The 18010-nt window shown below is 58.0% G+C and overlaps 1 protein-coding gene across 1 annotated transcript in view; it reads right to left on the minus strand.

Annotated features, from left to right (window-relative positions):
* NUMBL (numb homolog (Drosophila)-like) overlaps window positions 1-18008 on the minus strand; it is a 21170-nt gene extending 3162 nt beyond the window's left edge. Inside the window, exons 1-8 of the mRNA XM_012733465.1 lie at window positions 17985-18008; window positions 14621-14705; window positions 12988-13127; window positions 12170-12244; window positions 12013-12087; window positions 11063-11203; window positions 5550-5727; window positions 1977-2361 (exon numbers count right to left, since the gene is read on the minus strand). Of these exons, the coding sequence (XP_012588919.1) occupies window positions 1977-2361; window positions 5550-5727; window positions 11063-11203; window positions 12013-12087; window positions 12170-12244; window positions 12988-13127; window positions 14621-14705; window positions 17985-18008 (1103 nt within the window). The remainder of the gene's footprint in view (window positions 1-1976; window positions 2362-5549; window positions 5728-11062; window positions 11204-12012; window positions 12088-12169; window positions 12245-12987; window positions 13128-14620; window positions 14706-17984) is intronic.
* Window positions 18009-18010: the final 2 nt, after the last annotated feature.

Genomic DNA, 18010 nt, shown 5'->3' on the forward strand with positions numbered 1-18010 from the left:
AGCTGTGGCGAGCCGGTCAGGGCGCACTGGCGAGGGGCGTGTCCCGCCGGGGCTTGGGGGTGGGGGGTGAAGTGGGGCCTGCGCCCGCCTGGCCTGTGATGCACACTGGGAGGCAGAGACACCCGCGCCAGCAGGCGAGGGGCACGGAGCGGGTACGGGAGTGCCGTGGGCTGGGTGAGCAGTGCAGCACCAAGTAAATCCCGACGGCCATGCGGGTGTCACCGGGGCCTGTGACAGCGCAGCGGGTGAGAGGTGCCGGACGAGCAGCAGAAACTGGCCCGAGGAGCCCCCAGTGTGACAGCAAGTGGCTTCCCGGTCACTGCTGCAGACTGTGTCCAACAGTGTGCGGGGGCGTCCTGGCTGTGATTCCCAGGTGCCAGCCAAGCCGCCTGTGCCACGCGGAGAGTTTGCAAACGTGTGTGAGTCTGCGTACGTGACTTCCCCGGTGTGCGAATCCGGGTGTGTGGGGGTGTCAGGCTGGGGGTATGGCTGGTGCAGTGTGTGTAACTGTCGTGACGGGTGATGCGTCGTCCACGCATGTGTGAACTTCGGGTGCACACAGCTGTGAGTGTGTGGGTGACCCCGGCAGATGGCTGGCATCTGTGCAAGGGGGTTTGGGTGCGGCACAGCAGCCTTGGCTACAGCAAGGCAAGAGGCTTCCAAATAAAGCCCAGGGAGCTGGCTACCTCGTGGGGAGCTTTGTGGGGTGCATCTGATATCAGGTTGCAAGAGGACTGCGAGCCCGAGGAGGTCTGGTGCCCCATCGGTGAGTGTGCTTCATTCCCCTTAAGCCCTGGCCCCTGCCAGCCATCACCCGAGAAGGGGCCAGCCTCCTGCACACAGGTCAGCAGGTCAACACCTCCCGCTGATCCCCAGCCACAGGGGTAGGTGGTGAGCAGGCAGAGCGGAGGCCTCTCCCTTGGGCCAAACACAGCACCTCCCTCTCTGTCCTTTGCTACGTTAGATGCTGCTTGTAGCTCTTGACACAGCCCCTCTCACCTGTTCCTGGCCCCTGGCAGACATCAGTAATCAAACATGCTGCTTTTCCCCCCTGAATCTTCCATTCACTTTTGCACTCACTGGCCAGACCTGACGGCTCACTGGTCCGATGCTGGAAGAAAGGACTTGACCCGGTAATTCTATTTTCCCTCCATGCAAAACAGGACAGTTTTACGGTCAGGCATGACATGATGGCACTCTGGTTCCTCACAGACCGCGTCTGTGACGGAGGAGCTATCACTAGCTGTGTGCTGGCTACGTCATCTGGTTTGCGCAGCCACACTCTGACATTCTCACAGTGACATCCCAAAGAAGCGTTTTCCAGGACACTATTAAGCCACACGTGCCTGCACGCCTCCCCCACCACCCTGCTAATGGATGACGTCCCCACCTCCTCTCTGGGCATAGTTCCTAGAGCACATGGCTAGTCACCCGTGGGGGTGCTGCCTCTGCCCCGTCCCTTCCGCAAGCAGCATCCCAAATCCATCACTCTGCTCCCGCCTGGTGATCCCTGTGCTGCCTGGTGCCATCCTCCTGTCTCCCTGGCCAAAGTCTGGGAGGATCCCTTGGGGCAAAACAGGACGCTCCTGCTCTCTCTCCTCCCGTGCCCAAGGCCAACTCTGCCAGGCCGACACTGGGTGCTGCCTCACTCCCTTTCCTTGCTCACAGCAGGCAATTAAGGAGAGCACTGTGCCGGGGAGCCTCCGCCCCTCCCCCCCACTGCGGACCCCTGCAGTCCTCTCTCCTGCGCTCCAGGGCCTGGGCGCATCTCAGCTACTGCGCTTGTGTGCGGAGCCTCCCACTCTTCTGAGCAGAAACCAAGGCCTCGCCGCTGCGAGGCCGCTGCGCCCTGGCCAAGGCAGACTGCTGCTGGGTCGCGATCAGCCCGTCCCTGCTGCCCCTAACCGGCACATCGCAGGACCCGGCTGTGCGACCCTCGGGCCCGCCCGCGCGGCCTGGGCGGGGTCTAGGCGCACGGCCTGGGCGGGGTCTCGGCGCACGCGCGCTCCCCAGGCGCTCGGCTCCCCGCCGCGCCGTCCCAGGGCCCGCGCTCACCTGTGCCCTTCACCTGGAAGTCAGTGCGCCGCTGCAGCGTGGATGGCAGCTCGTTCAGGCGCAGGCTCAGCTGCCGCTTGAAAGGCGAGTTTTTCTGGCTGAGGGCCGGGAACCCGCGGAAGGAGCCCTGGCGGACCAGCTGCTCTAGGGGCGCGTGGCGCCGCGGGATGGCAGCCGCAGTGGTACCTGCGGCCACCGGCGTGCCTGCCTCGCCCTTCTCACCAGGGGACGTGGTGGCCGGTGTCGGGGACACATGCCCGGGCTGGGCAGGGCCGGGAGCCGCGGAGGGGACAGCCGCTGCCTCTGCTGGAGACAAGGGGAAACGGCTGAGGTCTCACCTTGGCCTGGAGCCCCTGTGCCCCCTTGATCATTCAAGATGGAGGCTGCGTCCCCACTGGGGCGGCCTGCCCTTCCCCAGGCGCGGAGCCCCAAAGGTGCCTCACTCCCACCAAGAGCGGAGATCAAGACCACCTTTCCCCGAGGTCCTTCCCCAGAGGTCACCCCAAACAGACCCTCTGGCTTTCTGCCCTGGTCTGCTCCCTCTGCTGTATCTGCCGTTTTCCCTCTAAGACCTTCTGTCTCCTCTTCTGGTTTAAGAATCTAATTTAGTGAACACTTACTCGGTGCATGACCAGCAAGTATCATTCCAAATGCTCGGCTGTCATTAACCCATCCCACCTACACCCCCACGGAGGCCGACTCGACCATTAGCCCGTCTTGCAGATGTGCACACTGAGGCCCAGCGTGGCAAGTGACTTGCTGCACGTGCAGGAAGGGACAGGCCATCTCCCTCGGCTAGCCCCCCCATCCCGCAGCCCCCAAACCTCCTCCTTCCCTCCAGTCGCTGCCCACTGTTCTAGACCCCTGGCACCTCTCCACCCCGGGATGCTTTCCTGCTTGTTCCAGGCCACAGCCCGGGCTCCCCCTTTGCTGGGACCGTGCTCCGTCCCCTGGGGGTTCCTGGTCACCCCACTCAGCAGAGAGACAGGTCTTCAGTGGCAGGGCCTCTGCCTCCTGCCCTTCCTCTAAGCCGGGTTCTCCCAGCTGCAGCCCAAATGCTGCTGCAATTAACTCAGCCCCAGAGAGGGCAAGGAGCTCCCCCAGTGCCGTCGGGTGAAGCAGGGGGGCTCTCACTCCGGCCAGGCTCAGGGGGTGGTCCTCCGGTGACCGCAGGAAGCCCCCTCCCTGTCAGGGCTCCAGTTTCCTGACTCTAAGCCTGGGGTGGACACCCCGAAGCTGCCTCCCAGGAGGCTGCACGGAGCAGGTGACTGCTGGAGTTCCAGAATCTGACCAAGGCTGGGAAGGGCACAGGTCACCGTCTACGCGCCTCCTCTGTGAGAGAGCGGCGGGCAGCCCCTTCTGGAGGCCAAACAGGCAGTGGGGCACTGGGCAAACCGGAGGCCCTCTGGAAATGCCCCTTTTGCTGGGGGCGTGGGGGGCGGGGGCAGTGAAGGCCTTCCCATCCTGCCAAGTGCCTATAACGTCCTCTGGGAAAGGCAAAACGCTTTGCAAACTCCACCGCGTGCGGCCACCTCTCCGTAAAGTTCTCGCAGCAGGTAACAAAGCGGCACTTGCAGACTTGCAGACTGTGGAGGGCAGCACAGCCCGTTTGCTCTCCTGCTCACAACACGAACTTCAGATACTCTCAGGCTCCCTGTTCAGGTCCCTTGGCTGGTGATGAAATTCTCTGCACATACTCACAGAGGATGCGAACAGCAGATACTTGTAAAGAGGTTCCCGAATGTAACTTATAAAGAAAAATGTACTTTGTGGGCCCAACCTGGTGGCCGAGGGGGTTCCTGGTCACCCCATTCAGCAGAGAGACAGGTCTCAGGCTGTCACCACTATGGCCTGAGTTTGATCCCAGCCAGGGAGGGACCCCCAGGGCGCAGCAGACCTCTCCTGTCTCCCCACTGCTCCCCTCAGCAGGGGGTTTCAGTCAGTCGGCCTGTTCTGCTCCCCACTCTGACTCTGGTCAGTCCTCTCACCCCTATACCCCGGTTCTTTGATGCAAAAATAAACAAAATAGAAAAAGAAAAACGTACTATGTGAACTCTGGTAGCCTAGCGAGGGATAAAAACTGCTGTTTCCCTGACTTGTCAGTCAGAAATAGCTAAACCCACAGAAAAGACAGGCTAATGGAACAGTGATGGCGTTCGCTCACCCTCCAGGCCTGGGACGCGTCTCTGCCTCCTTCCACGGCGCCCCTCAGCCTTCCCCCATTTCCGGAACCTCCCTTCACCTCCCTCCTCAGGACAGGGGCGGGCTCCTGCAGGACCAGCCTAACTGAACGCAGGGTGACGCCAGTCGGGTGACGCCAGTTGCTCCTCTCCGGTCCCAGCTCCAGCTCCCTGAGCTTGGCCCAATAGTGAACTTGATTGGTGTTTTTTTTCCACACAGAGGAAATTTTCACATTTCAAATTGTCATTGACGTACATTTCCCAGCACCCAGTTTTGGACCATACATGAACAGTGTGAAGACCGCTCGGGTCTGTAACGCCCTCCTCGAATCTCGATCAGTTCCCCAGGGCGACGTCTTTGTAAATTCTAAGCAGTGATTTCCCAAAAATTTTACAACTAGCGTCCACAGTAAAAAACAAAAAACATTATCTTATGTCTAGACACATAATACATGGACATCTAAAACACACAGTGCTTTAGACCAAAAAAATAAACACATGCCTTTCGCAGCAACATGGATGGAGCTGGAAGGGATCATGCTTAGTGAAATAAGCCAGAAGGAAAAGGAAAAATACCGGATGGTTTCACTCATAGCAGGAGTATAAAGGACCAGGGGGGAAGATAATAAGAATAATGAACAGCTATATACCAAAGACATTTTACGGGTAAAATGGGGAGTGGGATCAAAAACAGTGGGGGGAGGGAAATGCACAGGACTAAGGTGATGGCACACGGGTGATGGGGTGATGTGGTGATGGGAAGCCCATGGGATTGCAACGGAGACGGAAAAAGGCACAAAATGATGTTAAAATAAACTATTATATGATTTAAAAAATTAAAAAAAACACACTGCTTCAGAACCTACAAAGTGTCACCTGCACAGGATGTCAGCATTTCGTGGGCAACTTTCAAACTGTCTCAATGGCAACCAGCGTGAGCAACACCTAGAGGGAGCAGCCGGTTACACAAATGTCTTTACAAAAATCACAAAACCAGGGAACGATCACTGATCACAACCGTCACCACTCTCCTTGAGTCTGATATTTTTCTTTCATTTTTAAAAATACCAACCGCGCTCCAGCAAGCCGGCTGCGCAGCCCACTAGCCGGCTGGGAAGTAGTTGGTTGGCGGATAATAAAGTGCTCGGTTTTCGGGGACCCGTGGGTCACAGGACTGTGCCCAGGGGACCTCCCCGGAAGTGAGCCGTGCAGCCTGCACCAGACTCCGACGCTGACCTGTGTCTGCTGTGTCGGCAACAGCACCTCCCAGGTCTCCCCCCAAACTGGGCCTCCGGCCACCCGGCGGGCACCCACCTTTCTTCTTGTCCGGGGCCTCGCGCTCGGCCGGCCGCCCGCGGAAGGAGCCCTCCCGGGCGAAGCTGGTGCGGCTGGCATCGAAGGCGGCAGTGACCCCGCATTCCTTCTCCCGCCGCTGCTTCCGCTCCAGGCACGCGGCAAAGGCACAGCCCACAGCGTGGCTCAGCCTCTCACCCTGGGGGGACAGGGCAGACTTAACAATGGCAGCACCCAGGGGCCCCAGCAGCTTGACGCTGGGGGACCCCAAAAGGGCCCATTCTTCTCTCTGGGCTTCACCACATCTGCAGGAGATACACATGACAGCCCGAGTGCAAACAGCTCAAGACAAGACAATCCAGTGTGGCTCCATTTCTGTCAAGTTCCAGAACACACAAAACTAATCCTTGGTGAGAAAAGCCGGAGCAGCAGTTGATTCCTAGAGGTGGGGGCAGGCACTGTCCGGGAAGGAGCAGAGTGACCTGCCAGGGCAGGGGCAATGCTCCGGATGTAGTTAGCCAAGCTCAGCGCGAATGTCTGCTGAAGGTCGGCACACACGTGACTTCATTTCAAAAGAGAACGATCTGGAGAGGGGTGCAGGGGGTTAAGTCTCAGCACCATGAGGCTATTGGCAGCCACTGCAGCACGAGTTTGCTCCCCAGACAGGGGGTGACCCACATGGCCCAGCAGACCTCTCCTGCCTCCCCGCTGCTCCCCTCAGCAGTAGAGCTCAGTGGAGCTGCCTGTTCTGCTCCCCACTCTGTTTCTGGGGAATCCTCTCACTCCCTGGCCTGTACCCCAGTCCTTGTGTGCATAAATAAGTAATTTTTTTTTTTTAAAGAGAGAACGATCTGGAAACCAACACGAATCCTGCTTCATAGCATGCAAAGATCAGGGACAGTATTCTGATGGTTGCTGCTGTGAAATGCGTCCAAAAATGAGGGAGACTGATAGCTACGGAGTAAGCACAGGTAAACAGGAGTGGCAGGATCTGGGTGCCGGTTACCACTAGGCTTCGACTGCATGCTGCATGCTGGAGACATCTAATTAAATGTTGGGCGTGTAATAACGACTCCTATTTCTCGAAAAGCTCCAAGGCCAGACAGCCTGGGCTTGATCCCGGCTCCCGCTTGCCGGGGTTCTCAGGAAAATAGGTACTTCGCCTCCAGTGCCCCAGCCGCCCCCACTGAAAAGTGAGGGCCCTATTGGCAAGTACTTCACAGGACTGTTGCAGGAATTAAGGGGATTAAGATAAGCAAGGCACACAGCACAGAGCCAGGCACTGGCTAACTTCAGGAGATGTCGGCTGAAGTCTGTCCGTTTTACAGAACTCACAAGGGTGTTTGCTGGGGGATGTTCTTAGGAGCCTGTTTTACAGAGGAGGAAACTGAGGCTACTTGGACACATACGTCCTAACAAGATGCTTTCTGTTTTCTGAACCAAGATGCTTAGCTACCTTTTCCTTTTTTTGTTTAAAGATTGGTTTATTTATGCACACAGAACTGGTCCAGGCCAGAGGTTCGGGGGTGAGAGGGTTCACCAGAGACAGGTGGGGAGCAGAACAGGCAGATCTATTGAAACACACTGCTGAGGGGAGCAGCGGGGAGACAGGAGAGGTCTGCTGCACCCTTTCGGTCACCCCCCTAGCCGGGGATCAAATTTGTGCTGAAGCGGCTGTTGCTAGCTTCGAAGTGCTGGGCTTTAAGCTGTTGTGCCACCAGGGAGCGCCCCCTTTTTCTTTCTATTGTTGGATATACTTAACACCTTTCCATATGTCGCTTTTGATTTCTCCCCTAGGTGAAATCTCTGTGGTTCTCCACCCGCCACATTTCCAGTGAGCCTTCACCACAGTGCTCTGTCTCAGACACCTCTTAAAAAGCTAAATCGAGGGACCACCCCACCCCCAAATACCAGCAAATTGAGCCCTGCAACCTGTTGGAAGGATCTGCGCCGTGATCGAGTGAGATTTACCCTCATGCATGAGAGGTCGGCGCAACATCGCTGATGGAATTCACCCCGTGAAGCAAAACCCCACAGAACGAAAGAGAAGGAACAAGATCATCTCATCTGATGCAGAAACAGCATTTGACAAGACCCAGCGTCCTTTCATGACTAGAATAAGCAATAGCCTCGGACTAGGAGGAAATTTCCTGAACTTGATGAGAGACATTCATGAAAAATTCACAGCTGACATCATCCTCAGTGATGAAAGAGCGACCAAAAGGCATCCATGTTGGAATGGAAGAAGTGAACTGGCCTCTATTTGCAGATGACAAGATCTTAAAGAGAGAAATCTAAAGAAGCCACATTCCTGGTGTTAACAGATGGATTTAGCAAAGTGGCAGAATATCACTTCAATCCACAGAAATCGGCTGTGTTATATGCACCAGCAGCGGATGTACCGAGTAGGAAACGGACATCAGCCCATGCACAGCAGCAGCGACAGGAGTAACATGGAAAACTCAACAATGAAAAAAGTATTCAAAAATAAAATGGAAGAAGAGATGAAGGCCATGTATGCTGAAAGCTGTGAAGCACTGTTGAAGGGCCTCCCTGGTGGCGCAGGGGTTCAGTCTCAGCACTGTCCCCTTCCCCCTACGGCCTGATCCCCGGCCAGGGAGTGACCCACAGGGCGTGGCAGACCTCTGCTGTCTCCCCGCTGCTCCCCTCAGCAGTGGATTTCAGTGGATCTGCCTGTTCTGCTCCCCACTCTGTCTCTGGTGAGTCCTCTCACCCCCACCCCTCTGGCCTGCACCCCAGTTCTTCTGCACAAAAATTAATAACATTTTCAAAATAAAAAACAAACCAAAAAATGGTTGAAAAAAATGGAAGACCTCAACACAGGGAAACAGATCCTGTGTGCGTGGGCTGGAAGACTCCCTAAGCCAGCCAGCTCGCTGCCTGCTTTGATTCTCACCCCCAAGTCTCTTCCCACCACGGCAGCAGCCCGTTTATGGGACACCTGTAGGTTTTGCTTAGAACTTTCTGCGTGGCCGTCACGAAGGCCTCCCCAACCAACCCGGGAGCGGCTGCTGCCATTATCCCCACATTGTGGGCGAGGAAACTGAGTCCCAGAGAGCAGCCACTTGACCTGAGGTCCCACAGCCAGGCGGTTCGACACCGATCTACAGTTTTCCAAAAACAGTTGCAACAAATTTCTGGTCCCACCTGCTCCACTCCTCCATCGAGCAGGGATTCATGGTGTCTCCCCTTGGCCTGGGAAGACCTTGTTACTGTCTGGACGAGGACACCACAGGCGCAAAGCCATGTGGGTTCCAAGACCCACTGCCACAGGCAGCAGCGTCCTCCTGGCTCGGGCTGGCGCTCTCTCTCCTCACCGCCGAGCCGTGTGCCCCCAGGTGCAGCGTCCAGTTCTCCTGAAGTCTCCACGCTGCAGAGACCCATGGAAGGGCTGAGACTCTGTGAAGACAGAGCTGTCCAGCGGCCAATCTGGGTGTTACTACTGACTGCTACCCATGAGATGCTGGAGCCAGACCACCTGGCCCTGGGCTGGGCCTTTTCCAGATTCCTCATCTATAGATACCATGTGAGTTAAGCATGATTTACTTTTTTTTTTAAAAAAAGGATTTATTTATTTATGCATACAATAACTGGGGTGCAGGCCATAGGTGCAGGAGGTGAGAAGATTCACCAGAGACAGAGTGGGGAGCAAGACAGGAAGGCTGAGTGAAATACACTGCTGAGGGGAGCAGCGGGGAGACAGGAGAGGTCTGCTGGGCCATGTGGGTCACTCCCTGGCCAGGATCCAACTCAGGGTGTAGTGGCTGGTGATAGCTTGATAGTGCTGAGATTTAACCCCTGCTCCACCAGGGAGCCCTCTCCTTTATATTCTAGTATAAAAATTACGTGGTGGCCATGGCTGGCGCCTGGGAGACTGTCCTCTGGGTCTTCGTCATTCGCTTTATTTTGTGGTATAAATATTATGCGCCGTGAGAGTTAACTAACAACTGTAATCTTAATCCACTGGGGGCTCGCGCAATTTGTTAGACGGCCTCAGACAGCGCTGTACCAGCACAGCTTGTATGCCAGGTCTGGGGTGGGCCAGTGCCGGGGGAGCCGGCCTGCCAGCGTCCCCACCTCGGCTCCGCAGGCCCCCGTCAGCAGAGCTGAATCGATACTGACTCAACTTTTGTCCTCAAGACCTCTGGTTTGAGGTCTGAAATTATGAGTGTGTGTGAGGAAGCTGTGGGCACTGAAGAGTTCTGAGGGCTCAGAGCCATCTGGAGTGGGGAATTCTGGAATGTGAAGACCATTCAGGATGTGGGGGACACGTGATGTCTTACTTGCCCAGCATCCATTTCCCCTGCTTTTGAAGACAGCTGCCCAAATTCCCTTTGGGGAGCTCTTCTTCAACACTCTAAGTCAACCCCGTGCTCCACCACCCTGACCAGGCCCACCCATGTCCTCTCACCAGAATCTGAACCCGGCGTGTTGGGAGGTGGGTTCCTCTCTGCGGAAGTGCCCTGAGGTGGCTGCCCTGGGACAGCATCCCCAGACATCCTGCTCTGATGCTCAATGCCCTCATGCCCTCCGATTTTACAAGAACCTCACATCCTTCCATTAATTTTTGGACTCAAATTAGCCAGACTGTGGCCAACAACCAGGAAATACTACCTAATGTAGAGAGTGGAGTCTGTGGCTTCCTAACAAGCTGTGTGGGGTCTGAAGTCAGGGTCCAGGGTAGCAGAGAGGCCGTGTCTTCCACCATCTTTTGCTGGAGTGTTCATGTGACTAGTTTGTGACCAATGGGAAGAGTCTTACAAGCCTCCCCGAGTCTAAAGGCTTGCCCTTCTTCACGCCTTCCTTTATGCTGGTGGAGTGAAGGTGTGAAGGCTGGAGCATAGGCATCCATCTTGGGTCATGGAGGGGAAGCAGATTCCAGCTTAGCAGCAAGATAAAAGGGGCTGTGACCCCTGATAAGTGGCAAGAAGCCACAGCAGTGTGCACTGTGCATCACTGAAATCACTGTTCTTTGGGGGTTTTCTACCACAGCCCGCAGAATCCTGACATAAGAATGCTTCTGAGAAGCGGGGCCATTTGCTGCTTTTGTCAGATTCTCAGAGGGTCTCTTGTCCCCCACCCACAAATATAAAGACCCTCAACCCTGAATCAAGGTTGATAGGCTAGTGAGTACTACCCTGGGGGACGGTACTTGGAAGGGTCAAACATTCCCGGAGCTGTGCCGGGCCCCACCTCCCCCTGCTGCAGGTATGTGACCCTCCCCGAGGAAGGCTAACAAAGCATAAAGACCTCGAGCTGGTGAAGAAGAGAATGAGAACAAGTATTCCCCTGAGCGCCATACCAGACATGTCCTGAACACTTCACACGAACCTACCCTGCCCCACAATGATCCTCTAAATTAAGGGCTGGGACTGTACCCCCTTTTCCAGATGAGGACATTGGGCACAGAGAGGAGAGGCAACTGACTTGCTCAACTCCACGCAGCAGGCAACATGGGGCTGGGACGCCAGGGCGTGGCGGGGGAGCAGCCTGCAGGCTCTGGCCATACTCACAGAGTCCTTGAGAGCCAGGAAACAGTGACAGATCCAGCGGCGGGTGGTCCCGTCCCGGCAGATGTAGGAGAACGCTTTGTCCAGGTTGCGGTCGGGAGCACAGAAGGAGACTTTTTCGATGGTCTGGTCCACCAGCAGGTCCTGGCAGGGCCGGGAGGTCAGGAGAGGGAGGTGAACTGTCTTTGACGTAGTCATTCCACACCACCTTAGTGTCTGCTGGAGAGCCCACCCTGAGCAGGGTGAGACAGTTCTGGGGCCCTGCCTGCATGGGGCACCCAGTGCCATGTGGGCATTGGACCCCTGAATAGAGCCACAGCCAGGTTACAATGAGGGAGGCCAAGGGATCAGGGCCCGGATGGGGGAGGCAGGAACCCAGAGGAGGTGCGTGATCCACTTGGGGGTAGTCAGTCAGGCAAGACTTCCTGGAAGAGGTTAACGAACTTCGGGCCCACAGAATGGCTGGTGCAAAGGCATCAGTGCTGTCATATCTGTACCTGAACTCTCATGTCTGCTGGCTGCCTCCTTGGGCAGTCTCTGCAGAGGCTGGGGACCGCTGAGCAAAGAGATCCCAGCTCCTGGCCCCCTGGCTCACATCTGGCCGAACAGTCTGACAATAAGCACACCAAAGCTAGCACCCACTGGTCTGAGCAGTCTTGACACTATGTGCATGGACTTTCTCATTTAATAGCAGGGTCCCTATTAACCCCATTTCACAGATGTGGCAACTGAGGCCCAGAACAGTTTAATCTCCGGGGTCACCCAGCTGGCAAGCGGGAAAGCTGGGCTCCCAGCGAGGCAGCTGCTCCAATCCGTGCTGCCTCTCGCCCACCCTCTCTGCCAGCCCCCCAATAACCACAGGGCCCTGTGCCGCATTATGCCCACGCAGAGTGACACTGAAGGAACACGTGGCTAGTCCAGGAGGTCCCACAGTCGTGTCCCCACCGACCTACCTTGGTCTTGTCATCCACCACGCGGAGTCCATCGGCTGACACCCACAGGACTGACTTCACGGACTTCCTGCCCATCTGGGGGGTACAGGGAAGGGGCTGGTCAGGGCGGCCTCTTCCGCTGTGCCCTCGCCCCTCCCCGCCACAGTCTCTCACTCACCGCCTTCAGTTTCTTCACGGCATCTTCACAGACGTGCATACCCCGCGACTCTTCCACCTCCACGTGGCCCAGGTACTGGGGGTGCAGGGGAGAGGGATGAGGTGTGAGGACTCAGGACGCCTGGTGGTCACGGAGCAGCTCCCGTGTGCCACACGGTGTCGGAGCACACCGGACGTCCTGATGCGTTTAATCCGCACCTCAGTGCCACAGGGGGTTACCCCATTCCTAGCCCAGATGCCCAGATGAGAAAACCGAAACACAGCCCCTACGTTCAGTCCCGTCCTGCCTTCACACGTCACTGTCACCTTCTGAGTGCCACTGTCTGCACCTCCCAAATGGACCCTTCGCACTCAAGGTTTCCTTCTGGGTGAAGGGAAACAAGGTGCAGGGGCTTGGACCATCAGTTGTGGTCTCCGGCAGGGTAGGGGCTGAGCTGGGCCTTGCACCCAAGTCCCGGGCGCCATCATCACGCCTGCGTCCAGCTGTCTCGCTGTGACGAGTGGCGTGCGTGTTGCTGGGGGTCATGGTTGTCAAAACCCGCTAGAGCCCGGCACAGTGCAGGAAAGCTCTGCAAATGCTGCAGGATTTGCCACCTCAACGTGCATCCTCCAGGACCCTCTGGACATCTTGAGCTCTCCCCAAAATGACCCCAGGCAGTAGGACCCCACAGCACAGGTAATACCTTTCTAGTCCGGGGAGTGTTAGTCTGGGGAGCGGCGCCTCTGAGGACCCTCTGTCCAGAGCTGTCTCCGCGATTGCCCCGTCCCAGGGAGCCCCGCCCCGCCCCCACCACGCGCATGCGCAGCGCCCCCACTCACCCTGACCGGGAAGCTGCACGTGCCCTTGCGCACAGCGTCCTCGTCCGCCTGCCACTGGTGCGGGCGCGAGGCCTCGGGCACGTAGGCTGGCTTCCTCCGGCGCAGGCTCTGCCGTAACTTATTCATGGTGCCCGCCCCGTCTGGTGGCACACGAGAGGGGCATGGGTCAAGGGCTGGCGGAATGAGGGTAACAAGCATGGGGTCCTGGGGAGCCTGGGGCCGGCAAACTTGGGGGCAGGGTTGCCCGGTTAGGTGGTCGCTGGGGGAAGGTCATGACATTCAGGTAACAGGCGTTGGCATCCGTCAGGCGACACCGGGAAAGGGGACAGGCCAGGCAGGGGAGTGTGAGAGGCGCCATGCGGACTCAGAAGACATGGGGCTGAGGAGCTCGGAGGCCTGGAGGCGTGACGGCATTTCGGGGACCATGCTCGGGGACTGAATGGTCAGGAAGCATGAGATCCAAAGCAATGGGAAGTCGAAGCATTGCAGTCAAGGCACGTGGTGAGTGGGCATAGGGCTAGGGTCACGAGGTCGGGGGTTTTAAGGGTTCCAGGTCAGGGGGTCAGGTGGCCCGAGGACACAAGTTGGGAGTTGCAGAGTCAGAAGTGGGGGGGGTGGGGGTCAGGGGGCTCTGAAGGTCCAGGGGTCCAGGCCAGGGTGTTCCTGAAGGGCGTCTCAGGGAGTACAGATCTGCGCACCACTGTGTGCGGCCGTGTCCTGCTGGAGGCCCAGGGGGCCCGCCTGAGGGGCCGTGTGCCTGCGGTGCAGTCTGAGTGCTGCCTGGGTGTCCGTGGCCCAGGCGGCCGGCCCGCGAGGGCAGCTGTGTGTCAGTGGATGTTGCCCGTGAGGTGTCTCAGAGCAGGAAGCTGTTATCCTCAAAAAGCTGTCTTTGTAAGTGTTGTCTCTGAAGCTGTGGGTCTGTGAGGGTGCGGCTGTGGGAGTTACCCAGGAGATCACATTTGTGTCCAAGGGTGCAGCTGTTGGTGGTGTGGTGAGACTGTAGCTATTGCCTGGAACGGTGTGTCAGCGCCGACGGTAGCTATGGTAGACAGTGTGAGTCCTGCGCTGTTGGAGGGTGTCTCCTTAACTGTGAGGGGCCTGAGAGTGTGGGGTTGTCGTCTGGGCGTGTTCAGGGGCATCTGTGAGGTGTGACTGTGCAAGGATGTGGCCGTTGTCGGCAGTGCTGAGAACAGTGATGTGTGTGTGTGCACGCACACACGTGTGGCTCTTCGTGAGCGCCTGGGTCCATGGAGCCGCTGGCCGTCCGTTTAGGGAAGAGTGGCCGCTACCTGAGAAAAAGTCTGGGTCTGTGCGTGTTGTCTGGGAGACTGCTGGCTCCGTCCCCCGAGAATGTGTACCTAACGGTCTGCAGCGGTGAGTGTCTGCGGTGGCCTGTGTGAGGGAGCCTGGGTGCCGCCTGGCGCTGCGTCTGTATGGGAGACGCTCTACCTGTGGGTGCAGGTGTCTGGGCGTGTGGTGGGGGCAGTCTGGATGAGCTGGGTTTCGAAGGTCAGTGAGTATTCAGGGAAGATGTCTGAGGGTGTCCACTCATGCATACAATTAAGCTTGTGTGACTGCAGGGGGCAGACCCCTACACCACTCAGCCACTGCCCTGCCCCCCGCTCTCATGTACCTGGATCCGTCCTGGAAGTTTCAGGGGGCCCCGGGGCCCCACAGGGGGCTGGGGGCAGATGCTGCTCAGGCTTCCTGGGTCCCCCCTGCCCAAGGAAGTGAAGAGAGGTGAGAAGCTGCCTTGGGTGGGGTTCACTCCCCTATCTCACCCCCTCTTTGGACATCAGCCAACCCCCCTCCATTTCAGACTCCCTGACGGAGAGCCCTGGTTGTCATAGCAACTGTAACTAGGGAGATCAGCCACCTGGTTCCAAGGGCCCAGGAAGGAGTAGGTGTGCTCAGGGGCAACTGTTGGGGAGTCCTGGCCTCAGGAGGCCCCCTGGACTGATGGGGGTGTGCGGAGAGACTGGCCTCAACGCACAGTCGCATATGTGCAAGCGTCTCCTGTTGTCCCTACCACAGCCACAGACCTGCCCATATACCGTCACACGGGCACAACCACAGCTTACACACACCAGGCCCACACAGTCCTAGCCACTACAAACACTTGGTGTCACCTAGCCACGTTCTCCCCAGTGTCTCCAGACATCTGTTGTCGCGCACAGAGTCCCAACCTACCTTGACATTGCCACACATCTGGTCACATCAGCTTCCACTCTGAGGTCACTCCCAGTCTCAGCCACACACACAGAGCTGGGCCCAGGCACACCCAGCAGAGACGCACATGTACAACCACACCCGGTGACGGTTACACCCCCACGCAATGACCCCTGTCACGGACCCACCCATACAGAGGCTCACCCAGCCAGAGGTCAACTATTGATCACCCCTAAACGCCGAATTCCCCCCAGACACAACCAAGCCACACCAGCCACACACTTGTCACCCACAGCTCTACTGCTGCATGCTGACATCTGGTCACTGAGACACGCAGGGGCACACGCATCTGGTCACACACCACACTCCGGCCCAACACACGGCTGCACACGGGCACTCCGCCCCAAGTCTGCCGGTCACACAGTTGCACAGGAGTGGTCATAGAGTGGGCATCCGGTCACTTCCGTGGACAGAATTCCATGCCCCGTCACACAAAGGGACACGGATGGCCATGGCTCGTGCAGCAGAGAATCAGAAGGCAAAACCACGCAGAGACAACAGCCCCCAGGGTGGCCATGCTCAGACAGAGCCAGACATGCTTCAGAGTATCATGTATGCAAAGTCACATGGCTTCGGATCCACGCTACCCTGCGGCTATCAGTCCCAGTCCCCACACCCAGCCCCGGGCACAGCCACACGTCATCCCATCACCGAGTCTTTCTCCAAGCAAGTAAGAACACAAGTCACACAGACAAGCAGGGCCACACACAGTCAGAGCCCCGTGTGACAGGCACGCAACATCTCACATCGCAAGCACACGCCAGGTGTGTGCTGAGAGATGCAAGACGGAGCACTGATAAGCTGTGATTACCCCAAAGGCTCGGGTCTCCGACAGAGCCAGGCAGCGGTCCAGCCACTCACCCCACCACCAAATCGCACAGTTCCAACACAGCCGTGCAGAGGCAGGAGAGACACACACTCAGCAGCCACACAGCCACAGACGCACTCGCTGCCACAGACCTTGACACGCGACCCAGGGTCACAGAGGGGCGGGTGGCGGGCAGATACAGAAGTCACAGTCACATGCACAGCTCCCGCACACACACAGTTACCTGGTGCCGCCACAGACACACCTACAGCTGACGGCCACACAATGAAACACCACGCTATTAATAGCCTGGCTTTCGACCCCAAGTCAAACGCATCACCCGGACCACACACCCCCTGCTGTAAATGCACACCGTCGCGATCAACACCCCAGTGTCACACCGACAGAGCTGTGGACACACAACCACTGTCAGACACCCATCAGGTCACCACACATTCAAGTCACGGTGCTGTCACACTGGCACATAGGCACGCTGTGACTTCACATACAATGGCATTCACCCACCCAGAGCTGCAGGGGCAGTGGTATGTCACAGACACATGTGTGACACATAGAAAAGCCAGTGACAGACACAACCACATTGAGGGAACTGCACATGGACACAGAATCACAGACACAACTCCACTCACAGTCACAACTCCACCCACATCTTCAGTCAGCCACACACATGTCCAACCCCAGACTCAGCACAGACACGGTCACAGTAACGGCCAGCGAGGCACACACAGGGTCGCCGAAGACGTAACCACGGACACCACCACACGGCTACGCACACGCTCCAGAACGGACAGACCGAAAAGTACGGGGCTCCGTACGTGAGCGGTGTCACACGCTCACACAGAGGCGCCAACGCGGGGGGCACACGGAGACACAATCAGCGACACTGCCAGACGCAACCGCGAGCCGGAACACAACCAGACACGCTCCCTCGTGGTCTGCAGCACACCACCCACGGCACGGACACACCAGCACGGGGTCACACTCAGCCATCGCTCAGCTGCGTTCGCCTCACCCCCTTCCCCCCAGGTACCACACACAAAGCCACCCCGTCATCACAGACAGATGCTGCAGACAGACAAGGCTGCACTGAGTCCCAGGGGAGCCGCCCCCCATCCCAGCCTGGATCCGGAGCCTGGGGGAGCAAGACCAGGGGGAGGCGGCATATTGTCTGTGGGTGGGGCTGCTCCCGGACAGCTGGGCAGCCCCAGGGACAAAGGGGGTGGCCCAGGGGACCTCTGCCCTAGGACCCCTGACCAAGCCTTTGTGGGGGAAGGGGGGTTGCCTGAAATTTCTCATTTTATTCAGGGTGGGGGGTGCGGGTGTGTGAAGGCCCAGGCGCAGGGACCTTGTTTTGAGAAGGGGCTGCTCCTGGGACGCCGCCCAAGGATGAGTGGGGGACAGCCTGTGCCCTGGGAGCCGCTATGGTCAGGGGACAGACTGAGCCCGGAATCCCTCCAGGCCTTGCCTTGGTGGGGAAGCTGTGCTCAAAGAAAGACCACATCCTCGAGATCTTGCTGGGGGCTTGAGACTCCCCTCAGACCGGGAGGGGTCGGGGTTGCATCTGGGCTGGAATTGCGTCCCCGACGGGACGCCTGGCCTCTCGGCTTGATATGCGGGCTGTGTCCAGGACCCCATCCCCAAAATATTGCTCAGGGAGTTGTACCTTGAATTTAATCTCCTGTCCTTGATTTTTTTGAGGGGGACGTCTGTGTCCGGGATCCCTAGCTTCAGGGCCTTGGCAAGGGAGGGCCCGTGCCCTAGCCCCCTGTCTTCCAGGCTTACGCTTGGTGGGGGGCTGGTCCCCCACCTCCCACCTAGGACCACCCTCCCCAGCCTTGGCACCCTCTCTCCATCCGGGCGCCGCGGCCGCCTCCCACCCTCCGCCACATCAGCAGCGGCGCCGCCCCCCACCCGAGGCCCCCTCTCCCGCCCTTCTCACGCTGGCCGCCGCGCTGCGGGACATCC

This window comes from Condylura cristata, unplaced genomic scaffold, assembly GCF_000260355.1.
Source record: "Condylura cristata isolate star-nosed mole 26May11 unplaced genomic scaffold, ConCri1.0 scaffold00041, whole genome shotgun sequence".
Classification (NCBI taxonomy): domain Eukaryota; kingdom Metazoa; phylum Chordata; class Mammalia; order Eulipotyphla; family Talpidae; genus Condylura; species Condylura cristata.